We start from the raw sequence: 27,595 nt of genomic DNA on the forward strand, positions 1-27,595 counted from the left end.
TTTTCCAGCTTCCAGCTAGAGCCTTTCATGATTTGTTTTCTCACAGGCCCCAGGGTAAGCCCCCCTGAGCCTGCCAGGGTGGCAGCCCCAAACCAAACTCTCCCAAGGACATCAGTTGTAGCCCCTGCTTTTGCCTGCTAGCCCAACCCACTGCCCTGTCTTCTCCTACAGCAGCATCCCCTCCATAGGAGTGCTCAGGAAACATCTCCAGCATACTTGTGATTTCTCTGCTGCTACTGCAGGTGGGGAAAGTGAGGCAGGGAACCGACACTGTCTTGGAGGGGCATTCACAGCACTGTGGGCCCTTAGCAGAAAGGAGAAAAGTAGCTCTTCCTCAGCCAGTGGAGAGAAAGGAGAGATATCTCCAGAGGGAGACCTGGGCCAGCCATGGTCTGGAGATGTTTGTATTTACATACTAAAGAGGAAATGGATGGCACAAGCCCCCATGGCTTTGGGGGTGGTGTCTGGAGCCAAAATCTGTGGGAGGTGAATGTCTTTTATCATCATTGGGAGCCACACTGAGAAGCCAGGTCTGTGCCTGTCTGCGTGTCTTGGGCTCTTGGGTTATGACCATCAACTGAAGCACCACAGGGACTGTCCTGGACTCCTCTCAGTGCCTCTAGCAGGGCTCTGGTGCAGAGGTCCTGCCTGGCCCTGGCATTAAGAGATGGAGAAGGGCGAGACATCCCACACCGCTGAGAAATGGCTCCGCTGTACCAGGCAGCTGGTGGGATGGGGAAGAGGACCTGTGGTTCGCAGTTTACTGTGTGGTAGGGGACAACCCCCTCCTACCTGCCTATGCCCCAAGACAGCTGCTGCTCCTTCGGTAGGTGACCTGGCATTGACTCTGCTTGTCAAACAAGCAGCTTAACTCCTTCACTCCTGGCCATATGCACGCTGGAGAGCCTGCCAAGAAAACTCAGCTGTCTCCTCCCACCAATCTTTGCTATCTGCAAAATGAACGTACAGCGTAACACATGCTCCCTGTCTGCTGACCATCTGCCGGGGCTGTGGGTCTCTCTGCAGCACAGCGTATCCCTGAGCTGTAGCACGGGGTGGGGAAGGAGGCAGCACACAGCTGGACCCAGTGAGTAAAGGGGTACCGCTGCCCTCACCTGCGGCTGGTCCTGACCCTGGAGAGGGGTCCAGGTGCTGCACTCATCCTGCACAGATCAGTATCCTTACCACCCGCACCGGGAAGAAAGCCCAACTCCCCTTTATGGCAGCTCCTCTTAGGAGGAATTTTCCCCTATAGGATGCTGCAGAGAAAGTGATGTGAAAGAGGGGTGGGGGACAAGACAATGTAACACTTATCCATTTGCCATCCCAGTGGCTGTCACCGATGGGTAAATGGGCAGGAGAGGAGGTCACTGGTAAAAAGACACACAAACATCTGGGAGGGATGCTCACACCACAGAGCTCTGGAGAGGTCCTCACTGATGAACCGTGGAGCCAAAGATCCTGCTGGGAAAATGTTATCCACAGTCCTGCCTGGCTCCTGCTCCCCACTCACACCTTCTCTACCCTGTTAATTATTACAAGGGCAGCGATGAAGGCCAATGTGCACCAAAGTCCAGTGTGAGAGAGAAAATCAGCAGCTCACTCGCAGCCATGAGCCAGCCGACCCCAACCACCACGGAGCTGCCCACGCTGCCAGGGGACATGACAGTGGCCTTTGGGGTGGCAGACATCATCGTCGTGGTTTTTTACTTCATCTTTGTCCTCGCTGTCGGGATATGGGTGAGTCCCTGAGGTGACTGGGTTTAGGTCTGCCTGAGGTGGAAGAGCCTTTGATCCTCCCTGCAGACAACGGTGTTTGCCTGCAAAGGGCATCTTCTGTCCACACCGTTATCCTAGAGCCTATTGAGCAGGTTTTGGGGGTGACAGTGATCTTCCTGTGAGCTCTCACCCCCACATGGGGATGACCAAGAGGTCATTCCCTAGAGGTTTTTCTGGAGGTGATGTCTACTTCCCATACTGCAAAGTAGTCTCACACCAGGGTGTGGGCAGGCAGGGGGCAAAAGAAAAGTGAGGGTTGGAGTGGGGAAGACTGAAATGGGACTTTAAAAAGCTTTGGAAAGATTATTGCTAATTATTTGTTCATGTTGCTTTGTGAAGGCCTCTTTCATAGAGACTTATAGTGTTCTGGTTGGCTGAAGTCTTTTTTTCTTTCCCTGTTGGTACATTCAAGAAGTCATTAAATAGGTACAAGCAGTTTCTTTCCAAAGCTGGACTATCAGAAACCTGCACAAAGAGAGGCAAAAGCAATGGGTGAAACCTGGCATACTTAACAGATACACAAAAATATTTTCGGAGCTGATTATGAGGCCAGGCATTCAGGCTTCTCCCGGCTTGGTGGCAGTGCTGGTCACCAGTCTGGGTGCTGCCATGTGCATAGGCATTTTGAAGCAAACCATTTTATTACAGTGCCTGACTGCAAGTTCCTGGTTGCTGCAAACAGCAAGCACAGTCAGCCTCAGTCAGTCACATCGGAGGGGCTTGCTGGCCTATGGACATCCTATTGCTCCTGAAATTCCCTGCAGTTCTCATGCAGTTCCTAGATGGGGCTGTGTGATGTGGCCATACGAGTGTGGGGCCCCTGGACATGCTGAATCCACAGTAGTGGGAAGAAGCGAGGGAGCAGGAGCTGCAGCAAGGCATTGAGGGTCATCCTGGAGTGCACCTGCCTGTCAGGCCCAAATGCAGTCCTTGATGGCATCCCATGGGAAACATGGTCATCCTCTGATTCTCACCCCTGTGCCATGTTCTGGCTTATTTGGCTCTGAAGGCATTTGCTAGGGGTGCTGAATAGGAAGGGAAGTGCTTTCTCTTAATGCATACCATCGTCAGAGGGTGGACAGCCTTTCTTGGAGCTGCAAACATGTATATTCACATGTCTGAGAGCAAACAAACCCCTAGAGTTCTCAAAATTTGATGCCTTTCACAGGGGCCTTGCTTCAGGCTGTGCCAGAGCCAAGGACTACCTGTCTGTGCTGCTCTGAGTGGGGCGAGGCAGCTGACTGCAGTGACACCCAAGGGAGTAGGGCTATAGTGGTGCAAGAGGTTGATGATGGGATGTTTCAAGGCTACTGGGATGGATGAGGGTGAGTGAATGGAGGAAAACATTTTTCTTTTTCCTGTGCTTCTAGTCATCGATACGAGCAAGCCGGGGGACCATTGGAGGCTATTTCCTAGCTGGAAGATCCATGACTTGGTGGCCTGTGAGTGGAATGCATCCCTCTGTTTCTCATGGTTCAAAAGCAATTCCAGACGTAAGGAGGGCAGGTCTAGTGAGGAGACCCAGTCCATACATGTTTTGACTGTAGTCCTGAGGTGACAGGAATCATCCACTACAGCTTTGCTAAAGGGCTACAGTGTGGAGCTGCTGGGCCAAAAGGATAGTTCAGCATCTTCATGGTTTTTCAACTCAATTTCTCTGCTAAAGTCAGCATCAAAAATGTCCATACTGATGGAAGTGAGGGAACACTGAGCTGGGTTTGAAATTCTTTGGCCCCAGCTCACCAAAGATACCATTGTCCTCAAGCCAAGACAGCATTAGGTAATCTAGGAATGTGCTATCCAGTAAAAAGGCATTTAGAAACTGAAGAAAAAAACAATCCCAAAGCCCAGGACTTTCTAAGCCTTTGCTATTTAGAGTAAAGTTGAGATTATTGACTAACGATGTAGAGTATATAAACTCCAAACCACCAAAGTATAAATCTTCACTATGAAGAAAAAAAAAAAAATCTATTGAAGGCACCTTTTCTTGGGAGTGAAAGGTACATATAAAGATAATTTAAAGTTTGAAAGGAATAAAACTCCACAGGAATAAAGATCCTTCTCAGCCAATGCCAGACTCTAACACCATATATCTCTCCACTGAGTCATGGGTAACAGAATGCACTTCTTAACCAAAACACTGTATTTTTTAATTTTCTTCCTTTGGAGGTAAGTTGCCCATAAATTCACTAGGCTAGATTTTCAACCTCTTCCATCAGAGACACATACACCTCTCCAAAATCTGTTATTTCTTAAATGTTCTTTATACTTCTGTCTCGGCCAAGTGACATTTAATGGAAAAGCTTAGCTTGACAGTTTTCTTTAATTAGGAGGGGAAAAATTAAGATACTAAAATGGAACATTTTTCCCCGACGTCATTCTTTTTTTCTTTAAAAAAACCCCAAAAACATTCTCATTGCTTTTGGCTCTAGCCACAGGTGGCCAGAGAGTCTTTTGGGTACAGGTTGGCTCTTGGCTCTCAGCTCTCCTGACATACAATTCTAGATTCAAAGCAACCTCGAATGCTGCTGACTTTTCAGTTTTGTTTGTCAGAGAGCTGATTCCACCTCTGCAGCACTCCTGCAGGCTCAGCCCGTTGTGGCCGTCACTGTGAGTACACGACTGGCTTACGTGTTGGTTTTTTTGTTTTGGTTTGGGGTTTTTTTTGTTTGTTTGTGGGGTTTTTTGGTGTGTTTTTTTTTTTTTTTTTTTTTACAGGGGTGACAGATTTCTGCTGTGTGTTAGACAGCCTCGACTAAACCCTGGTATTACATTGCTACTCCTGTGCAATGTATCTTTTGTATTTCTGTGTCTGATATAGATGGAAAACTGTTTAAATTTCTTGAGAGCACCAGTCCCCACCTCAGTTGCAAATTCATGTGGCAGCAGCCAGCTCTCTAATCAAGAGTTTTCTTAGAGAAGAAAGCAGAGCTGTTGACAGGAATCAGTGTGGGTGTTGATGCCATATTAATGTTTTACCTTACTCAAAGGTGAGAAGCAGATCAAATTCCATCATTCCTTGTTTCACATGTGGCAGTACCAAAGAGAGAAAAGCTCCTCGTAGGCGATGTGGCTAAAAGCAAACTTTCTCTAGAGGCAAAAGGGCTAGACTTGTCCTTTGGGTAACTTCTCATTTGACCCTGAGAGAGATTTGATGTTGGCATACAGAAAGGAGGTGAGACTTTGTGCCAAATAAAAGTAGTAATTAAGTCAGATAGTCTTTGCCCCGATTAAAGCGCCTTGGAGCTAGCATTCTTCCAATTAGGGTGTCAATGAGCCATGATAGGGACAGCCTACCATGCCCACAGCCTACAGTTAAAGTTAACCTGAGGCATTAGCATTTTCCAGCCTACTGCAGAGCTGAGTATTTTTGAACCTATGTGTAGACATTAAACACAAAAGGCCTGCATGTTTCTAACATTCTCCCTGCAATGGTTCAGGAATCTCCTTCCATAGGAGGAGCTCCAACAGAGCACTCCTGTTGCCATGGCTGTGTAATCCACCACATGCATGTTCAGTGCAAGACTTAAAAGAGGCTGGGCTGCCAGCAAGACATGGGAAGGTAGAGTGAGGGTCAGAATGGTTGGGGAAGGCACATTGCTGGCTAAGTAATGAAATGGAGAAATCCATCACGTTTTGTGGACACTGAGGTATCTGTGGCGGCCACCAGACTTCCCTCACCCCGCTGTACTCCCCATAACAAGTGTGTATCTCAGGAGAACATTGACAAAGTGAACCCCGACTCCGACATTAAACTTTGCATTGGAGTACGGGTGGTGGAAGAGAGCAGACACACCCACTTTAAGATATAAAAACATAGTTTTCTTTAAAAGGAGAAGGAAAACCCAACTCTCTGTTAGCACCCAGCTACCTGCCTACAAGGAGGTGAGCCCCTCGGGAAAGAGAGTGCCTGGGGAAAATGCTTGGGCTGATACAGGAGTTCCTCAAAGTGACTTTCTGGGTTTTGTGCCTGTGCAATGTGTTTCAGATTGGAGCATCCCTGATGTCAAGCAACGTGGGCAGTGGCTTATTCATCGGCCTGGCGGGCACTGGAGCAGCTGGGGGCCTTGCTGTTGGGGGCTTTGAGTGGAACGTAAGAGTCAGTTATGTTGTCAACTTAAGATGTCACTGTTTGCAAAGGGACTGGGGGTTTGTCTCCAAAATCAGATGCTAACAGTATCAGCCATTACAAGTTCTCAAGCCTCAGGAGAGAAGCCTCCAGACATTCAGACAGCCTTAAAAACATGAGATTTTTATTTTAGTTTAAGTGGGATCCACTAAAATTATTAGCTCTTTGACCTTCCCAGAAGCACATGGCCATATTTTAAGCTTTAGTCTGCACTCATGAAGATTAAAATAAAATACAATGAATGCTGAAAAGGTACATGGATAATCACAGGATTCTGGGTACAGGGAGTTTGAAAAAAAAGCAGCATGTGCTCCTAAATTCAGTGTAAAGCCATGAGAATCTGCAACTCTGCATTCACCGGTCAGCTGCCAAAATGTGATGTCTCTAGGGTGAACATCTGGGTGTGAAGGCAGGTCTCATTCTGCCCTAGTGAAGTGGCCTGGAAGATTGCCACTAACACCACACAGAGCATGAAAACCAGGCCCTTTGTGTGTGATGCTAATGAAATTTCTCAGCTGCAGTGATGAGGAGTGAGATTAGTGCCAGCCTCACATTAAACATCACTCACCTAACTCTAAATCTCATCTGTGTCAGCAGAGACTGCTAATAGTGCCGGATACTTGCCAAGCACAGGCAGGGCCCACCAAAAGCTCCTTCCTGGGATATCTGTTCACTGCCCTGTTTTTTTTCTAAACCATTAAGATCACTTTTAATTCCTTTGTGAAGAAACCAGAGCCTGTGTTCAGCCTGGTGCATGTAGGACATACCAATATCACTGTGCAAGTCATTTTAGAAGCCCATGAAGACAAGATTGTATGTCAGGGCAGATTGAACTTCATGAGTTTATATTAATTTCTTTCAGATTGGAACAGGACCTTAGATATGTCATTATTCTCTCCCTTTGTCATGGGACATCACTCAGCTGCAGGGATTATATGAGCCACTTTTACGAAGCCACTCTCTGCCACTGCAGGAGCCATGGCTATTCTCCTCGGTCACTCACAATCTCAACTCACAGGGATCAGTTTCGTTTCTGATAACTTAAATAGCTGATCAAAATAAAATCTGGACTAATGTAAGGTACTTGGATGAAAGGTAATGGCCTGAGACAGCCAGGAGGTGAGCTTTAATAATCCAATGGCTTTTATTTATGTTCAAGATCTCCTGTTTGGGCTTTTGCTGGGTTTCAGAGAAGAAATACACGATGGGAGATCCCTTTACACCTTCCATAAGACCCTTCACCTGTTGCAAAGCAACTGAACTGCCCCTTTATCTACCAGTGACAGAAGCATATCTACATAAGCCTGCAAGGAGAACATCCCAGCAGAGTCTTGCTCTTGCTTATTTTTATGCTCCACAGGGACAATCTGCTGCCTCAGCCTCGTCACTTCCTAATCAAGCAACAGACAGATGCTCCCATCCTTCTCTGAATGACTTAACGCTTCACTGCCACAGCATCAGTGGTTTCAAAGGCCACCAAATACAACACCATCTTTCAGAGCTCCAGAGCAACAGAGTACACCATCTTGCCAAAAAGTCCAGGAGATGGAACAGGATGTGCCACCTGTGACAGAGAGACACAGGACTTAGGAGGATCACTTCAAAAGCTTCTAATTGTGTTGTAATAATTGCTCCATTTGTCATTTCATCTTCTGAGCAGGGAGAAAAAGTCAGACTGCTTCCCAAATATATTGCATGGCACTGTACCTTTCTGCTTTCTTAGGATGTCCACTGAAAGAACAGAGAAGGACATTCCCATGTGTTGAATCACGTGCCTTTATTTTCTCTGTCTCCTTAACAGGCTACCTGGGCACTTCTGTCTCTCGGATGGATCTTTGTGCCAGTTTACATTGCAGCAGGAGTGGTCACCATGCCTGAGTACCTGCAGAAGAGATTTGGAGGGCAGAGGATACAAATCTACATGTCTGTACTGTCCCTCATTCTCTATATATTCACCAAGATATCCGTATGTATCATGAAACGCACCCTTGAACATGACCCTTGTGTCTAGGGCAGGGGTAGATCATCTTGGTACAATCCAGGGCTGCTCAGAGATAACTCAGATGTCCTTGAAAGGACCAGTTCAGCTACCAGAAACAGTAGCACTGTGTTAATGTGCTGCTTTGCTCAAGTAAATACCTGCCTCTGTATTGATCATGCAGACCTATCCTAAGAGAGAGAGCCCTCATTAAACAGCAATGCACAGAGAGAACTTTACAGGGATATGGCAGCTAATTACTAAACAGTATAAGTACCGTAAACTGTCTGCCTGCTTTTCATCAGATCAAACCTTAGGCAAGACAGACAGGGGAACTGCAGCATTACCCTATCTGAAGATCTGGCTGGCTGTATCTCATAGATGTGAAATTCTCTTAAATGATCATAAATCTGCTGTTCTTCTAGTAGCTGAGTTTTCAGCAGTAGGTTTGTTATTGCTCTGTCTTTCTGTCACTTGTGTCGTATAAAAGGAGTACGGTGAAAGAGAGTTAGGTTGTGGCTTAAGACAAAACTCAGCATCTTTCCTGGATTGCTGCTAGCAGTGTACCTTGCTGGTAGCCAAAAGCAATGTAAGCTACTTCCCTTCATTTAAATGCCATTAATAAAGAGGCAGAGCTTACGCTCACAAATTTGCTAAGAACTACCCGTGCCCTTGGAGGGAGAGGACTGTCGTCCTTTGTCGCCAGCTGATTGTCCCATGGCCAGTATAAGTCGGTGTTCACTAGACCCTATGGAAGTATTTAGATGTCAAGTTGCCTTGGAAGACTTTGACTGGAGATGAGGCACCCATGTGCCTTTCGCAGATGGCTTCAGGGTCCTTCTTCCAGGCTTACTATACCTCAGGTCCTGGGAGGTGCATTAAGAGGAGTTCCAAGCTGGGTCTGTGGGGTAGATTTCCTCCTCTAATGGGCAGCTCTTGATCTGCTGTGACAGGACAAGGGGTAATGGTTTTAAACTCAAAGAGGGTAGATTTAGACTTGACATAAGGAAAAAATTTTTTACAGGAGGGTGGTGAAGCACTGGAATAGGTTGCCCAGAGAGGTGGTTGAAGGCCCATCCCTGGAGGCATTCAAGGTCAGGCTGGATGGGGCTCTGAGCAACCTTATCTAGTTGGAGATGTCCCTGCTCACCACAGGGGGGTTGGACTAGATGACCTCTAAAGGTCCCTTCCAGCCCAAATGATTCTATGATTGCTGTCACCACTGCCTCCAGGAGCTTTGCTCTGTGGGACTGAAGCATTGCCCAGGATGAGGTCTTGCAAAGAAGTACTTGAAGCCTCTTTACCCATGAGAGGTAAATGGAAGATCTGTCTTGCAGCAGCACCACAATGTGCACAGCTACGTGGTCAACGTATGTGGTGAAAACAGATCAGTCTTTCAAAATGACCTTCAGCAGAGCAGCATTTGCCAATACCTTTCAGAGCAGGACCCTGGCCTCAGTCATTGATGTTTCATCTCAGTGGTTTCTCCTCTGTGCAGCTAATTCACGCGTGGCTGATGGATGTGGCTGGTGGAGTTTATGGGCATGACAGGTGCTTTCTATTAAGCGGTGCTATTGTTTGTAGAGAGCTCATTTAGCGGCTGGCTGGACATCAGGCAGTTGGTTACAAGAAGGATTTTTCTCCCTGTGCTTTTTTGCCCAAACATAGGTTAGCAACTAGGGCATTACAGAGTCTTTCCTGCTTGCAAAGAAAAACAGAGATCTCCATAAACAGTGTTGTCAAAGGACTGATCCTGCCTGGCTACAGAGGTGTTTGTATTTTCTGCTGGGAAGTAAAAAACCAGAAGACACTGTGGTTCCTGTGGTGTACTGACAGTGTTTGTCCTGTCTCAGGGTTGCAGAGATCAGGATTTACACTGAGTGCTTGCTTTTAAGGTGCTTATTTCAGGCACAGCAAATAGAAATCTTGCCCCATCTCTTCTATCTCCCTTGGCAGATGTCTTTACCTGTCTGTCACCCCATACCAGATTTGCAGGGTTCCTTCAAATTGATTTCCCAACATAAACATCTCCCATATCACCTTCTGCCTTTGAATGATGTTATCTGTGTAATTCCAGGTTTCTCCCAGTTTCGGGTTTCACTCTCTCTGCCAGTAGGTCCAAACAAAACAAGGCCAATGGGGATTTCTGTATTTCTAGTGAGGTCCTCAGGAGGTATAACCTGTTTTTCTGGAGTCGTTCTAGTATGCTGAACTGCATGAATAGAAATGCAAGCTGTTGACCTTTTCAGATAAATAAATTATGGCACAAGACATCAGTGATTCTTTAGGGGTCTTTCAAGCAGGAGTGTCTCCTGGCCACTAGACCACCAAGATGTAGTCTTGGGAAGAACCTGGTCTCTGCTATTTGCCCCCCATTTCCCTCCTGTGTCTGCCTGTGGATACTTGGGCTCCTGCTCCCCACAGATGTCTTCACAGCCAGCAAAAGGAGTGACAGTTTCCACCAATACCTCTCTGTGCCAGTGACAATTACATGCCATGAAGGCTGCCTGTAAGAGAGTCTTTATTTTGATTACTTTTTAGTCCCTTGCCACAGGACCTTGATTTTTACCCTCCTGCTGCCCCAGCTCCCAGATGCTGAGAGCTTTGACCTGAAGGAAAACTTTTCCTTACACCGAGAACAAGAAGGTTCGCAGCCAACAGCCCTGTGCTCTCTCCTCCTCTTCCACTTCACCTTCGTGGTGTCCTCCCTCGTCAGTGCTTTTAGCCGCAGAGGGCTGCAGGCTGCTTTATTAGATTTCACTTGCACGAAGCACTACTAATGCCAGACTGCCCTTGATTTTTTTTTTTATTCCAGACAGACATTTTTTCCGGAGCATTGTTCATCCAAATCTCTTTGGGCTGGAACCTCTACTTGTCCACTGTGGTCTTGCTAGCAGTGACTGCTGTCTACACTATAGCTGGTAAATAGCTGATTTTTAAAAGAAACATTATAAAGTGGAGCCTAGGATATAAGTTTCCCCTTTCCTACATAGGGGAAAGTATTCAGGTCCTGAGATTTGAGAGAGAGATTGCTCTGGTTGCCGGTAGTACCTGCCCTGTTGTTCCCAGCTGTTGGAGACCTCTGACTATTCCCCTCTCCCCTCCTGGCCCAAGGGAAACTGGTATGGGGGGAACATCACTGTTTTTGAGAGGATTTTCTAACACTACAGAAGGCTCAGGGCTCTCTCTGTGCAGATAGTTACCACTGCCCATATTTGCTCTTTTTTTTCTCTTTTTGCAACATTAGCAGCTTTAGATATTAAGATGCTGAACTGCCTCCAAGTCCTCTCATTAACATGGAAAAGCCCTTCAAGCCATTCCTCACGGGAGGGTTTATGGCAGCTATAGGCTCCTGGGGACCAGCTCAGTGCCAGCTTCTCCTAACGAGTCTGTCCTGAAATCACAGGGCTGGTGCCAAGAAAAACCTTTTTCCAGGTGAAGTACCTGTTTCATTGTACATAGTGATGCACTCTGCCTGTTGTCTTTGGTTCTCCTGACAGGCGGTTTAACAGCTGTGATATACACAGATGCGCTGCAGACCCTGGTCATGGTCCTGGGAGCTTTGGGCCTTATGTTCATAGGTAAGGGGAGCTTGCAGTGGCATCCTGCCCTAGTTTAATGGTCCCAAAGTCATTAGACCTTAGCAGGGTACCTCACCCTTTCAACTATGGTGCAGAAATTTGTTTTAACCTCTCATGGAAGTGGTGCCAGCACAACTCTCATTCTCCAAGTCATCAGACTTGCTTCATCCTTTGCACTGACTGTATAGAGGTGAGGTTCTGGATAATCTCATCTTGCCAGTTTCGGTTTACAAGGAGTTACCAAACAGCTTGCAACACTGCATTCCCAGAGCCAAATTCAGCGCTCTCTCTGCTCATGTAAATTCAGAGTAATTCTGCTGACTTTCCCTGTTGACTTTGGGAATTACTGCAGATTCACCTGGGCGTAACTGAGCATTATAAAAAAAATAAAAAAGCAACAAGGAACTGACCATCATCAGTCTTTGCTTTAAGCCTTCTTGGCAAACAAAACATATATCTATATCTTGTGTCATGTCATACCTTCCTGCTCTAGCTCTTGGAGGGTGTATGAGCAAAGACTAGATGCTGAGGACATTGTGGGGATTAGGATCATGGAGATTTTCCTGCATTGATCCTCTTCCAGGATGCACTGTTAAAACCACAAGGAGTCTGGGCAAAATCCAACTGACTCCTGTAGAAACCTTGACTGCCAAAAGCAAGGGTGGAATGAAAAGAAAGGAGATAAGAGGATGTTAGGAGAAAAGAAAAATAATCATGAGACTCAGATAAGGAAATAACTTTGCAGGATGCACCAGACCTTAAATCATTGCCATTTTCTTTTCAGGATTTGAAAAAGTTGGCTGGTATGAAGGACTTCAGGAGAAATACAGCACAGCAATACCAAAGATCATAGTCCCAAACACAACCTGTCACCTCCCACGTGCGGATGCCTTTCATTTGTTCAGGGATCCAGTCACAGGAGACATTCCTTGGCCTGGCCTTATATTTGGTCTCTCTGTGCTGGCTGTTTGGTGCTGGTGTACTGACCAGGTAAAGAAAGTCTTTCCCTCTGCAGGCAAACCACCACATTGTTATTTCCAGCCCACTCAGTTTGTGGATCTGTGAGCTGAAACACAATTGTGTCTCACTGTGCAGGAGTTACTACCTTTTTACTGGTCTAGACCAGCATATCTCACTCCTTCCACCTTCACAAGCTGCTAATTTTGTGCACTTAGTGCAGAGAGAAGAGATTATTTTCTTCAGTCTTTGTCCCATGTGGACTGGTGAGTACTGGGAATTACTGGTCTAGACCAGCATATCTCACTCCTTCCACCTTCTCAAGCTGCTAATTTTGTGCACTTCTTAGTGCAGAGAGAAGAGATTATTTTCTGCAGTCTTTGTCCCATGTGGACTGGTGAGTACTGGGAGTCTTCATGCAGTTAGCATGACAAGGGTATGAAAAGGTGAATCTGGAGCTGGCTCTGCAGTGACCTTGTGTAGACCTCCACACAAGCCATTCATATTCCCGGAGGTCTCACATTTCTTATTCCTTTCCAAGCTACAAACAAGGAAAACTGTGGTTTTTTCTCAAGACGCAGTGCTTTTGTGCTTTTAGACAGCATAATTATGAAAACCTACCACTGAACTTTTACCAAAACACCTACAGTCTGCTCCATTCCTTGTCTCTTGCTGCTATACAGCTGCTGTCTCCAGTCCTCAAGGTAGTTTCATTTCAGTCAAGGGCAGAATGATTCCTGTAAAGGAAATTTCCACGCTGCCCTCTCCTATAGCCTGTGCACTGAGCTCTGAGTGGTGGCAGCAGGCTGCAGTCAACCGAGATGGGAAAGTTGCTGTTGGCATGCAAAACACCCTGGGATCCTGCCGGGTGACAGTCATCCATGAGAATGAGAGAGAGAGAGAGAGGACAGATCCTGCGCTCACTGTAGTCCTCCTGGTTTACTCTCTGCTCCCTTTCTGCACTGATTGCAGGTGATAGTCCAGCGGTCTCTCTCTGCCAAGAACCTCTCCCATGCCAAAGGTGGATCAGTGCTGGGAGGATATCTGAAAATCTTCCCTATGTTTTTCATTGTCATGCCAGGAATGATTAGCAGAGCTCTTTACCCAGGTAAGCCTTCCCATGTTCCTTGCCATAGGGCTTTATACCTGCCATGACCACTAATCCTACACAGGTCCAGCAGCACTTTTACAGCTCAGAAACTGCTGTCCTGCAGGCATACTCGTATAGATTCCTGTTGTACAATGGTGTTCCCATGTCCTTCTTCTACCTCCAGTGCTCCCACAGTGGCAGAATCACTGGGAGTATCCATACAGGGGATATTTTGCCATTGGGGGCATATAGCTCCATGCTGTGGACATTGCATGCATCTTTCTGTCTGGAGGAAGCCAGTGAGATGAAATACACAGAGCACTGAGGTTGTCCTTCAGGTCCTATGGATTACTTTCATTAGGTATTTGGTGAGAGTTTTTGCAGTCTACCACACAGATTCATTCGATTTCTGGTGCATTATGCAAACCAGCTTATTTTGTGAAAGAGTAAGTGTTCCTCTCCTATTGTCTCCCAAGGAGCTCTCATTGCTGGGTTCTCGAGAGCATGCCACTTCCCCAGAAAAATACCCCAGTTAGGAGGATCACTCCTGGAGGAAGGTGCCTTTCTCCCAGATTTCCTCAAATAGGAATAAGTCAGCCTCCAACATGCTTGATAACCCAGCTGACAGGTTCATGGAAACAGTCCAGCTCCCATAGATGACAAATCATCAAGAATTACAATTATGCAAGATCTAGGAGAGTTATACCTGTACCCTGAACAGAATTGCAAAATGTCATCTTGAAGTTTCACCTTTATTTTACGATGTAAAATGTTCTTCAGCTTCACTTATTCTAGCTGTATTCCAGTTGCACCTCTGAATTTATATGAAACTGCAAAAGGCATCAAGATTTGTGCTCTTGAATTAAACAACCCATGGCTCAACAGGGTTTACACTGACTTCTTGTTATTTTCCTGTATTCTACAGATGAAGTGGGCTGTGTGGACCCAGACATCTGTAAAAGGGTCTGTGGAGCTGCAGTGGGTTGTTCCAACATTGCCTACCCCAAACTCGTGGTAGAACTCATGCCTGATGGTGAGAAACCTTTACACTTGTGGAAGTGGGCTTGAGCCATGCTCTGCATGGGGGGGGATCAGACTGCCCTTATCTGTCCTAGGATGATGAAATCTTACTGTGGTTACCAGACATCTGGATGAAAAACAATGCTGAGAGGCCAAAGGTCTAGTTCTGATTTTCCTTCCCTTTTTTGCTCCTCCAGGGCTCCGGGGTTTGATGATTGCCGTGATGATGGCAGCCTTGATGAGTTCCCTCACCTCCATTTTCAACAGCAGCAGCACTCTCTTCGTTATAGACATCTGGCAGCGGATCCGCAGAAAGGCTTCAGAGCAGGAGCTGATGATTGTGGGCAGGTCCTTACATTTCTTTATGTCTCATTGCTCTCATCATCTGTTTTGAGTGCAGCATTTACATTCTTCAGTCTGGACTCACTGAGAAAAGTCTGGTGCCTAAAATATAGAGCAGGAGCACAGCCTGGGAAAGAGCATTACATTTTCCAGCTTGATGTCAGATAGACCTGGTGGAAGAGGAACACTGAGTGTACCACTGAGCTAGGTAGATCATTGTCTCTCCCTTCTCTAAACTTAACATAAATACTGCCTTAAATGTTCCTTTTAGAAAAGCCAAAGGTACTCTGGAGTCACTGTCACCAGAGGTCTTTAAGAACATGTTATTTTTGCATCAGATAGGAGTGATACATTGCAATTACTTCTTTTTTTTCAGGAAAAGTGCAGAGAGCTGGGCCTCCCAGCTCTCTGTGTCTGTGATAAGTTATAGTGCCCCTTGTGAGCAAGCTTTGATACTGTGTTATATCAGGGGCGTATGAAGTTATCCTCCTGATAGCAGAATTTAAGCTACATTCTGCACGTTTGTGGTGCTTTTCCTCTCCGGTCGTGAGCATTAAGTTCTAAACTTTGCTGTGGGGTGGTTGAAGGCTGCAGGCAATCTCATACTCCACCACTGTAAAGCAGTGAGTGGGGAAGTGCCTCTTGTTCAGCAATATGGAGAAACCTCTGTAACATACAGTGCAAAGATGAAGGAGAGTTATGATATGCACCTGAGACCCCAGAAGCAATTTTAATAAGCAACAAATGAGTTGGAATTTGGCAAAGGCACTAGAGAAGCATGCTATCCGCTTGGAAAGGTGGTGGAAAGATTGCTTCCACACACTTCCAACTCCCTCTTTCTGTCACATCCAAGAGCTAGTCCTTCGAAGAACATGTCACTCTCATGTCAGGTTGAAGGGCTTGCACTCATCCAGCTCACGGTGGGAGCTACCATGCCATTGTGGATCTCTCATGCATGTTGACTGGCAAATCCTAGCTCAGCTCACTCTGAAATCTGTGAAGTTAGCTTTAGGAATTGGTTGAATTGACTTCATAGACAAGAACAATTTTCTCTTTTCTCATGTACACAGGGAAAGGTTCTTCTTGAGAGTGATCTGTGGATTTTTTCTTAGGAAATCCTGAGAGCAATTGGAAGTGTGTTTTGCTGCAAAACTTCATTTTTCACATGAACTCCACCACCTGCAGAACTAATACAATTTTATCCTCATCTTCCAGAGTCTTTATTCTCGTCCTTGTAGTCATCAGTATTCTCTGGATTCCGATCATTCAGTCAGCCAACAGCGGCAAGCTCTTTGACTACATTCAGTCCGTAACCAGCTATCTAGCCCCACCGATAACAGCTCTCTTCATTTTGGCAATCTTCTGCAAGAGGATTAATGAGCCTGTAAGTGCGGTGTCAACAACCAATTGATATACATATTTAATTTGATAAAGTAAATAACTAACTCTCCCATCAGTACCTAGCCTTTGAGACTCTTTAAACTCAAAACCAGTCCAGCTAAAGTGTGTCAATTAGACAGCCTTTCCCTGGCATGCATTAGTGGATCTTAGCCCAGTCTCTAGTGTATGTGCGTTTGCTTCCAAGGGGCCACTGCAAGTGGTACTTCTTGGCAGTGTCATTTGAAAGCACGAAAGGCTAAGTTGTTCCGCACTTTCGGGATGATGTGTCAAAATCTAGTTGGAGGCATGTTGTTAGGAGGAGAATCTTGCATTGTCTGTGCTCTCTATCTGTTCCATGGTCAAGGGCAGAAAGAGAAAAATGAGGATTTTTACCTGAAAACATCCTCCTTTGATGCATGTCAGTATGGGTTAGCATCGGAAATAAAAGTCTTGGTCAAGAAAATAAAAGAGAAAAAAAACCATGCAGCGACCTTTTCTTTATGCTTGCCTTTTCTCAGGGTGCCTTCTGGGGCCTCATGGTTGGGCTAGCTGTTGGTCTTGTGCGGATGATCATCGAGTTTATGTATAGCACACCGTCTTGTGGTGAGGAGGATGGAAGACCAGCTGTGCTAAAGGACTTGCACTACCTCTACTTTGCCCTCATCCTCTGTGTCCTCAGTGCAATTGTCATTGTCCTTATTAGTCTTTGCACCCCACCAATCCCTGAAGAAAAGGTAAGTGACTTGCAGTGGCATCCTTTTCTCAGAGACCCTGTTTTGTTTCCAAAACTTTCTGAAATCTGTCCTTTTCTTTTCCTCCCATGGTTAAGAAATGGTGTATAATGCGTATGCTGCAAAGAAGCCCTTGCTCCTCAGCTTTCTGTTCCCCAGGTTGCATAGTGTTAATGCTTCCTGAGGCACTGAGTGCTTCAAATTGAGTGTGAGTTCCCATGCTGTGCCTGGAGCTGGGCAGACACCACAGCCCATCATAACTGAAATAGAACAAAGAGAGGAAGGGGAAGGAGATGAAATCATATTACAGAGCACTGCTGAGGAGGAATTAAATATATGTAATTGTAGCATCTACCCTGTTTCAGCAGAGCCAGCATCAGTCTTGCAGGCAAACTAGATTAATATCTTTTGGAACATGGGCATTTAGGAAAATAACATTTTGTCCCAATGTGATCTCAATTACATTTAATAACTTTGAATCAGGCACAACCTTCTTTTACTTAACACATTAAAATGGTGCAGAGTTGGGAGGCTTTATATAATAAAACCTTAAAGCAACTCTTCCCAGTCCCAAGTTTTAAAGCAGCTGTCAATATAACAAAACTGCCATCTACCTCCAAACAAAGGTTACTGGATAGATTTAAAAGACCTATTTTTTTCCTGTCTAACTGCATGAGGAAATGAGAGTGATGCCATCATAGCCTTTTCTATCTGTTGCTTCCTCATAATTTGTAAAGCATTAACTGGTTCCATCAATGTTTGATTGAATGTTAGTGGTGTCAAAGACACTCTGCTCCTAAAGATTACATGAAAGCAGGTACTCAGATAGAGGAGAGGAGGGGGGAGAGAGAGAGAGGGAGGATGTCTTTGTGTCTGCTTTGAGATAAAGTCTCAGCTTTTATTAGCTATCAGAGGATCCACATGGGAGAGAGAAATACTGGCAAGGAGGTACCATTAGTTCTGCTGCTTACGTTGTTCACTACTGCTCAGGGGTGGCCAGATGGTTGCCAGCAATTAATTACTGTGGTTTAATGAGTTCCCACTCATCATCTGACCTGTGATAACTAAACATGTGCAGTGCTCCCTGCCCACAGCAATAGCAAGATAAGATGCATTAACATAGCACTGGCAAATAGTGAACATCATACCAACAGTTCGGGAATTGAAGCAACTGGCCACAGCACCTACAGGCTTTTTAGTCTGACCTTGGAGGTATAGGAACATTTAAAGCACATTTTAAGAGGAGGAGTTCAGGATGAAGACCTGCTATAATAGAATTGGGAAAAGAGAGGCTATGATCATAAGAGATTCCCTGGAGGAGATTTTCAGTAGAAATAGGTGACTTTATAAATGCTGGAATTAAATGACTTTATTTGACATATTCTTTGAAGAGCCAATGCTCAGAAAACATGGATTCAGACTGGAAACGGTCCAGGGAGGAAAGCCAATGGGATGGTCAGGGAGGATAGGATTTTGTCTGATACATCTGTGTGCAGTTATCTCAGAGGAACAAAGGACGGGTGATGGCTGGCCCTCCAGATACATCTGGAGAGCCTGGGAGGGAGGAGAGCTTGCTAAAAGGCAGTGCTGGCCATGAACAAATGTAGGCTGGGCTTTTTGGGAGAAGTTTTCTAAAGACAGATGTTCAGGATAACCTTTTGGTAGGATATGGACCCCACAAAGTGCTGAGCTCAGTGCTTGACCTCTGTATAACAGATTGTGTTGAAGAAAATCAATGAGAATTAATGATATTGCCTGTGGCAGTGAGAGGCTGGACACAGAGACCCAGATCAATCACCTGATGGTGGTGATGACCATCCATGTCCCATGTGCTCCCTCTGTATCTTCCCACCATAAGCAAAATGGGATGGGCTGCCAAGCAGTTTGTGCCACTAAGTGGTAGCTAATGTCCTCTTCCCATAACTCAGTAGGAATGGGAGAGCCTGCCCCTATTTGCTTTTAGTTTGATTTCCATTCAATTTCTACTATTTATTCCCAATTTCAACAGGAAAATTCTGACCTTGTTCCTCAGAGGACAGCCAAAGCGAAGGTGTGGGTTTTAAGCTGAGGTCGGTGCCAACATTGCTGGGTTGCCGCCTGTCTGGCATGAATCTGAGTGGGCAGCATTAAACCCAACATTTTCATTTTCCCTCAGTCAGACTCACCCCAACTTTTGCCCTAGACATGAGTGCAGATGTAGGTTTAGGCCATCACTCCTGGTGGCGTGGTTTCTCACGGTGTCCTGCAAGCAGGGCTTGTCTCATCTCAAGTTAGTCTCTGGGTGTGCTGAGATGGCTGAAGGACAGAAGGGTTTTGGGAAGGAAGGGCAGGAGTTAGAAATCAGAATGGACGTGTCAGGGTCTAACCCTATGGGTAGAAACTAGCACCTGAACTTTTGTTATTTAGCCATTAGCAACCTTGGGTTGCTGATTTTTGGTATGCAACTGAGCAAACCTGTGGTGAAGAGACTGTGTGTCCCCATGATAGTGGCTGAGAGGGGGAGGCTGGTAGCAGGTGTCCTGGCTGAGGATACCTGAAGCCCTGGTGCTTCCCAATCCCATGTGTTGGTCAATTCACTTTATGAGCTTCAGATATTTCCCCCATAAAATTGCACGGGTCTAGTTCTGCTAGCCCTTAGCTGTGCAGTGTTTTGAGATGCAATGATGAAAGACACCGTATAAAAGCTAGGAATTACGCTGTTTATTTTGTCAAGCACAAGGAAAAGAAAAATAAGCCACCAAAGAAAAAACCAAGGAAATATAGGGATAGATCGTACTTCAGCAGATGTAAATCAGCATAGCTCCATTGCCTTCAAAGACCAGGAACAGCTGTTGAGCACAGTTATGCTGCTTTACACCAGCTGAGGATCTGCACTGGACAACTTTAAATATTGAATCTCAATGCTTTTGAGATAGTAAATGGGGAAAAGGAGAAAAGAGATTTGTATCTGATGTTAGAGTGGTACAGCTAATGTGCCTGGCTTTAAATGAATTACAATCCAAGAACTGCAAGCTGTAGCATTTTCTCCTGCTGTTTTGGACACTCTCCCATCTCTGTGGTGATTGATGCTGTGCTGGAAAACAAGTATGCAAGGAATTTGTTTGGTATGCTCCAGAGTTCATATGTCTTCATTGTAGGTAGTCCATATTGTGTCATGCTGTCCTTGAAAACCCTGCAAAAGAGCTTACAATTAAATTTGAGACTGTGAAGCTGAAACACAACTGTCAGGTGCCAGATGGCATTTTGGAACAGAAGGATTTATTCTAGTTTACAAACAACAAAAGAAAAACTTTGCTGAGTTCTTGCAAAAACTCCCTTGTCCAAGGAGGATGTGAGGGTGAAAAGGGAGAAAACAGCCCACAAAGCACGAGAGCTATATGAGCAGGTCACCTCCCCAGGGGTCAGGGCTCATCCAGACAGGCTGATGAATTGGCAATTCCACCTGATGTACTCTGAGGTCAGGAATGTTTTCCCTGTGTCTTGAGGTCTGGCTTCAGTGGCTCCTTTAGGTGCATAGCCTGGGACGAGCACCAAGCCTGCTTTGTCCAGCCTGAACCCACACCGTGCACTTCAAGGTGCTGCAGCTGAAGCTCCCACAGCATCATTTAGTGCCACTGACAGCAAAGCATGCTCAGCTCCTGTGGGAACCAGGCACGCGTAGAGGTGCAAACTAAAGGGGGGGAGACACAGAGCTCTCCGAGCAGTGCCCATGCATGGCTCTGCAGTGGGGACCAGAGCCCCAGGGCTCCCCAGGACCCACCAAGTGGCTGCTCCACACTCCCCTGCCCTTGGGCATGGCAGCCTCAGGCAGCATTTCCAAGGTTCAAGTCAATTATGCTAATGCAGCTCCCCCATCAGCAATTCTCCTTATTTATGTGTTTGCTTGCTTTCTTCAGACATGCAAAACAGGTGCCATCCTCTGTCTCTCCCATCCCCATCCCTTCATGAGTCTGTGCCAGGGAAGCGTAGCCAGCCCCATGGTGGCCTCTATGTCCACACAATGCTGCCGGTCTGCCCTCTCACATGTCCTTCTGGCACTGGCAAAGAGGAGAAAGGGGGATCTCCTGGAATTTAGCCAGCCAAAACCCACCACAGGGGAGCTTGAAGCTGGAGTGTTGGTATGATGCTTCACCAAGGCACTTTCTAGGGTGGTGGTTTGCTTTATTTGGCCATGGTCAAAGCACCAGCTCCTGGGTGGGTCAGTGGGATGATATGAGATGAAGTTAGGTGTGTGTCTATGCTGCTTTCAATTGGGAATCGCTCTTATCTGGCAGAGTCTGAGCCCCAGGTAAACTCTGTCCCTTGCAGATTTCACGGGAAAAGGAGGGAAAAGAAAAAAGTTTTGGAAATCCTTTAGTACCCTGAAACTTTGCTATGTTCCACTGACATTTCCTAAGAGATTAAAAAAAAAAAGAATCCCTGAGAAAGATGAGGATCATCAAATCAAAGCAATTTAGCACATCGTGACAAGAAAGATTAGCCCTGCCCAATGCTCATCTTGGTTGAAAATGATTTAAATAAAGCTATAAATCTTCTGGAAATTATGCAACATTTTGTGTCAGCTGGAAACTCCTGCCTAGATTTGTGTGTGTAAAATTCAAAGATTAATCTCACGTTCCTTTGTAAGTGACCCATTGGAGACGTTTGTTTCCATAGGGGCAGAGCAGGGAGGCAGCCGCTTGTTAGGCAAATACGTGACTTTGCCTGACCTGTTGTGACCACTGCAGCTTCACCGCCCCAGTCCCATCCTGGGGCTCCTCTGCAGGGCAGCCCACGGACATGGGCTGCTGCGTTTGAGTGGGATTGATGAGCGTGGTCCTTGCTGCCTGGCTTGGCTGGAGCACGCAGGAGTTAGGAAGTGCCAATGTCACCAAGCTGCTTGGTGTGCCGTGGTCAGCCAAAGAAGCAGCAGGGCTGGCTTAAATTCAAAGACCTGAGCCCCTGGCATGGTTAACCCCACCCCACAGCTGCAAAGGGACCACTGTGAGGTTTGCGAGATTGTTGTGGCCTGTGCACTGCCTGTGTCCCAGGGAGGAGAAGACTTTCAGAGTTGCCCTAGGATAAGAGTTTCAGACCTCCTGCTTTTGTAAAGCAGAGCAGATTGCAGCCACAGCAGCCTCTCCAGGACTGACTGTCTTTCATGGCTTTCGATGGTTCTTTCACTGGGAGACTGCAGAGAGAGGTAATGTCTTGTTTTGGCCCAATAGAGAAAACTGGAATTAAAAAACAAAGGAGAGAAAGCCAAACCAACCAACAAACAAAAAAGAGAAAAGGCGTTTGGATGGGCAAGTCTTACAGTGTGTGCCCAGAGGTCATTTTTTTTCTACTTCTAACTACACCTCTCAGTCAAATGTACGGTATAATCCTCCCTGCGAATTGTGACTTATTTGCCATCATGGCGCTGCCCACGTAGTTGCAATTCTTGAGCACATACTTGCAGTCACAGAGCAGAAACACAATACTGCTGCTTTTCCTACTAAGAGCCCTGAGATAAGCTCATTTGGAAGTGCAGCTTGTCGCTTTGATGTGAGCTTGTCTCAACTGTGGGGTTTAATGTTCACATTGGGTTTTCTTTTCCGATAAAACAACAACTGAGATGAGACAGAAGATCCTCCAGTCCCTCCCCATGTCCCAGAGAAGGAGCTACTCGAATACCAGTGTTGCCATGGTCATATATCTGCATTGTGCCCTTATGGCCATGTAACTACGTCATGCCCCTATGGCCATATAGCTGCCTGCCAACACCCGACTGATCTTTCTCTGCTGAGGGTACAATGGCTGCAATTGCCCGTATCCAGAGAGGGTTATCTTGGCTTTTTCTTTTTTTTTTTTTTTTTAATTGACTTTATTACCCTTCCCTGTTGAAGGGCTGCCATTCTGGATGCAGATCATCATTATTTCATGTCAATCAAGTGAGCCTAGCAAATAGGAAGCTACTTCTTCAATGTCTACTAAAAGGTTACTCCTGGTAGAGACAGGGATGGAATAGGTTGATTAAAAAAACAGAAGGAAAGAAACTAGGTTAATTCACACTTCTCAGCTCTTCAGCTCCAGCTGGTTGGTGCCAGCCTTCTTTTCCAGGGTGTGGACACTTGTGCAGAAGGGATGTGAGAGAAAGGGGGGCAACAACCGTTGCCCCAGAATAGGTCTCTGATCCAGAATGTCTTGGAGCTGTGCCCCTCCAAGAGGGAGATGACTGGCATGCCAGTTTGGGACTGACAGGCAATAACCTGTTTGTTCTCTGTCCCACTTCGCAGCTCGCTTGCCTGACGTGGTGGACAAGACACAGAAAAGCACCTTCCATTGACCTGAAAAACTACAAGAGTGAAGCAGCACAGATCAATGCAGAAAACGGAGCGAGTGATTTGGTTGAAAGTACAAATTCAGTCGATAAGGAGGAGGCAGGTAGGGTGGCTGGCTGTGAGCAAGCACACTCATGTGCATGTGAGTGCACAGTCAAGATCTCATGCAAATCCCTCTATAGCTCATGAGAGGCCATCTCTTGCATTCACTGGAGTTGGGGTTTGTATTTACGGGTATAGTAGTTATAAAGATGTGACAAATGAAAGTGTTGTGATTCTTGGTCCTCCCAACATATCTGCAAGCATTTACCTTCATGTTGCAGTCCTCTGAATGGCTCAGAAGAGCTGCTGTTCCCAGACAAAAAAGAAAACCCACCATTCGGTAGAATGTTTTTCCTCCTCCCTAGAACAAGTTATTTACCCACGCAAACTACCCCAGTCTAGTTCTTCCCAAGTCACAGCATTATTTTAGCACTTTAGGCCTGGACACTTCGTGGTGTGCTGGACTTCTTAGATGTCAATGGCCTTAGAGTCTATGGCCACTTATGAACATCCCTCGGGAGGGTGGAGGTCTGTGCTGCTGGGACACTGCTCCTTGCCCCATTGACACTGGGGCTTTGTGCCATGGCACTGCATCTGTTCGTCTGTCTCACCAAGATGCTCTTGAGGAGCTCCGTAGCACTACTGCAGGCATAACCAAAGCAGCAGCTACCACTAGCACTATGACAGTCATGGCAGGCTCTGTAATTTCAACTTCCAGCACGTAAAAGTGGCATCCCTTCCTGTCCTCATCATTGCTAGGAGATAAACCCCTTGTCTATGTGCTAGACATGCCAGCTCCATACCCTTGTGCGGGCTCTGCTGGTCAAACTCACCCAGTGATGCTGTGACATACTGTATCAAAACAGCATCATGGTCCGAAGGGATAATGAAACACTGGGAGCAGACATGTGCATTTCGTGACTGTCCTAGGATAAATCTACAAGCCTCAGTTTTCACATTTACATTATGCCAGTAGTATCTTTCATCTTTCCTCAGGACACAAACCATGGTTAAAACTGAGACCCAAATTGCTTAAATAGATGTGTGTCCTACCAAGAGTATTAATTAGAAGGAAGGCAAAGAGTCAAATCAACTTAAAGAGTTGTCAGAAGACAGAACAGTAGCAGGAGATGCTACATACACAAGTTCTTTTCAGAGTGGACAGAGGTTTATTCTGCAAACCCATTAATAAATGCAGCTTTCTGGTTTTGAGCTTGACCTTCCAAGGCTACAGAGCAGAAGTCTCAGAAGAAAGGCATATACACAAGATTTCTTCACTCCTTCCTTTTGCCGGTCAGTCCAAAGGACACTGGTACCAATCACAGCCAAGCTAAACAGAAGTGAACAGCTAACAAAATCTCTTAATATTTTTTTCCCAATAGAATAAGTTTGGGGTTAAGTTGTATGCAGACATTCAGCATTATTTATTATTTCGTAATGATTCCTCGTTCACTTAACTAGCTTAGTTTTTTCTAAACAAATGTCTTGGTATTTTGGTAATTAGCAATGATGGGAAAGGAAATGCGAAATACAGCAGTTGACAGTTTAATGAGGTTTTTTTTCCGGGTAACACCTTTTTCAAGGCCTTAGGACATTCTGCATTTTCAAAAAATGTTATATTTGGAAAGAACAGCCAGTGAAATACACACGGCACAGGGCTGACAATTAAAATACATACTTCATCTGGCATGTCACATGTAATAAATAAGCCAGGCTATCCCTAAATGGACCATCATGCTTTCAGGAATTTATGAAAGTGGATGGAAGCTGGTCTGTTAATTAACGAATGAATGATTGGAGTTGCAATCAACCAACTGTAATCAGGTGTGCTGCATATGGTTGAGGCAGAGCTTTCTCTTTTCCCTTCCCTTCCCATCTCCCATCATCACCTCGCAGCTCCCATCCAAGGTGCATCTCAAGCCCCACTCCAGATTGGTCACTGCACCTCCAAACTAGTGGAAGGAGGGAGGAAAGGGTCCCAGCTAGATGGTAACACCCATTTTTTGGTCCATCTCTTGCAGCAGCCAAGCCTCCCTGCTGGAAAATGCTGTACTTATGGTTCTGTGGTCTGTCCACCGGCCCCACGCCCACCCTGTCCCAGGAGGAGAGAGCTGCCCTGGAGCAGAGACTCACCAGCATTGAGGAAAAGCCCCTGTGGAAGACCGTTTGCAATGTTAATGCTATTCTCCTGCTGACTATTAATGTCTTTCTGTGGGCATATTTTGGCTGAGGTGGGGTCAGGCAGCATGTGGCTTTGGTTTCTCTCAGGGGTCCTCATTTCATGTCTAAGCAGGAAGCATCGGGTGACAGAGACCCTTGTGATGGTCCCCAGAGATGCCTTGGTGCAGCCCTTCCCCAGAGGCACGGCTTGCTGGAAATGACTGTGGGGCTCGGTTTCTTTGTAAGATAAGGTGTGACCAAGCCTCAACACCGGTCACATCCAGGATGCAGGGGATGTGTGGGACCGCATGTGGGTCAAGTCAGGAGACCTGGGGTCAATTTTAAAGGTGCAGAGCTGAGCCCAGCAAGGAGCAAAGTCTTTGGAAAGCCCAGCTGTGGCATGGCTGGGTCCTGGCTCCCCTCATGCACCAGCTCAGGGCTGACTTTGCACGCTGCTCTTAGAGGAAGGACTTCTTCTGGTTCACACTGGTGTGGGGAAAGAGACTCAAGCACTACCTGCATTTTTTTTTTTTTTATATGGCCAAAATTCAGATGGGGTTAGTGTGAGACCACTGGATTAGCTCAGCAGTGACAACCTTGGCTCCCACAGGCACCCCAGGACCCGTGTTGGACCCCTTCCACCTCCAACCACTGTTGGCATTGGCAGTGGGGACAGGGGCTTCCCCGCCCTCCCCGAGCCCCCCCATCCTGCCCACTCTGCTGTGTGACGGTGGGTCTTACAACCGCATGAGCCTGTTTACTCATCAGGCCAATCCTGCCCCTTAACAGCATTACCAGCAATAAAAGTGCCTTAGTAACAAAGCCGATTCTGACTTTGGGTTATTGTGGTTATATATCCTGCACTGACGCACAAAGGTCTCCCTGGGACCACGGTGACCTGGCAGTGGTAGGGAAAACAAATATCCCTCCTTGGGCCAGGACCAAGGCTGCACCTTGCTTTCTTGAGCAAGTCCAGGCTTCTCTGACCCATCTTGGTGCCATCATGTAATGTGGCATGGCCATAACCTTTTAAAACAACTCCAGAGGAAGAGACTGCAGTACTCACAGTTAGTGTCTTTGTCTGGTGGTTAATATGCTCACCTGGAGAAGGCTAAAAATTCCCGGGGAGATGTCACCGTCCACTCCAGCATCTGAGGGGCACATCCAAGCCACCAAGCATGGGCTGTGTGGGGAGATGAGGGCATGTGGTGAAGGAAGCACAACGCCATAAAGATGAAGAAAATGAGTCATGATCCAGCAAGGAGAGGACAATCAAGGTTCTGTGCCCACCTGGCACAGCGAGCCCAGGTCAAGGTTACCCCACTCATCCTCAGTTTGGATGGAGGAAACTGAATTGGCCATGCAGGATAGGGTCTGTGCTGTGTTCATACAGCTCAATAAAAGTATTTGCTTTTTCTAAAAGGAAAAAGTAGCCTTCCTTTGAATGAGGGACATCTCAGCCCCATCAGTCGCCCATCCATCTCCATGGGAAGAAACATAAGACACAGAGCTTGCCTTACCTTTCCACTATTCAATTTCAAGCAGGTGGTGCCCAAATCAGAGGGTGCCTCAAAACATTTAGAGGACATCAGGTTACCAGCTATGATTAATAGCTGGTAAATGTCTAATAATAACGGACACATTTCTAATGCATTTAGAAATACCAGGGCTCTCTCCTCCTTGCCTAGAGCAGCGAGGTGCTGAGCGATCCTGAGCCACAGAGCCCCTCAGCAGCACTGAACTCAATGGCTTTATTGGCTTTTTTGGACAACACAGACACTAAAGCCATGGGGAAGGCAATGCGGAGCAGGCTGAGGAATACTGGGGCAGTTGTTTAAATGTTTGCAATTATTCTTTTCCCCTAAGAAACTTCTAGTTTTACAGAGAATAGAAGTGAAATTTACTAAGCCTTTTTTTTTTTTTTTTTTTAATGACACAAATAGTTTTGATCTTTGCATATATGATGCTGACCTCTTCGCCTCTCTGTCTCACCCCATGGACCCTGGAAACTGATGTTTCCTTTAAAATGATGATGTCTATGTCAGTTAAAATAATGCACTCTTTGAGACATGTGACTGCAGCTCTGAGCTTGGCCCACAGCCGG

General features: G+C 46.2%; 1 protein-coding gene across 1 annotated transcript; it reads left to right on the forward strand.

Moving 5' to 3' along the window:
• The first annotated feature begins 1,662 nt into the window (after positions 1-1,662).
• Positions 1,663-25,561, forward strand: SLC5A9 (solute carrier family 5 (sodium/sugar cotransporter), member 9). The gene is made up of 14 exons (XM_009696927.1): positions 1,663-1,740; positions 3,150-3,221; positions 5,768-5,872; positions 7,710-7,874; positions 10,702-10,807; positions 11,387-11,467; positions 12,252-12,457; positions 13,397-13,532; positions 14,440-14,547; positions 14,732-14,882; positions 16,092-16,260; positions 16,775-16,990; positions 23,245-23,392; positions 25,353-25,561. The coding sequence occupies exons 1-14, from the start codon at positions 1,663-1,665 to the stop codon at positions 25,559-25,561; spliced, it is 1,950 nt and encodes a 649-aa protein (XP_009695229.1).
• Positions 25,562-27,595: the final 2,034 nt, after the last annotated feature.

The sequence above is a fragment of the Cariama cristata genome, unplaced genomic scaffold, assembly GCF_000690535.1.
Source record: "Cariama cristata isolate BGI_N322 unplaced genomic scaffold, ASM69053v1 scaffold12793, whole genome shotgun sequence".
Taxonomy (NCBI): Eukaryota; Metazoa; Chordata; class Aves; order Cariamiformes; family Cariamidae; genus Cariama; species Cariama cristata.

Excerpts from the sequence above, each read along its gene's own strand:
- SLC5A9 (XM_009696927.1), top strand. The coding sequence starts at position 1,663 with ATGACAGTGGCCTTTGGGGTGGCAGACATCATCGTCGTGGTTTTTTAC. Across the intron at positions 5,873-7,709 it reads TTGGGGGCTTTGAGTGGAAC|GCTACCTGGGCACTTCTGTC; the intron begins GTAAGAGTCAGT and ends TCTCCTTAACAG. Across the intron at positions 7,875-10,701 it reads ATATATTCACCAAGATATCC|ACAGACATTTTTTCCGGAGC; the intron begins GTATGTATCATG and ends TTTTTATTCCAG.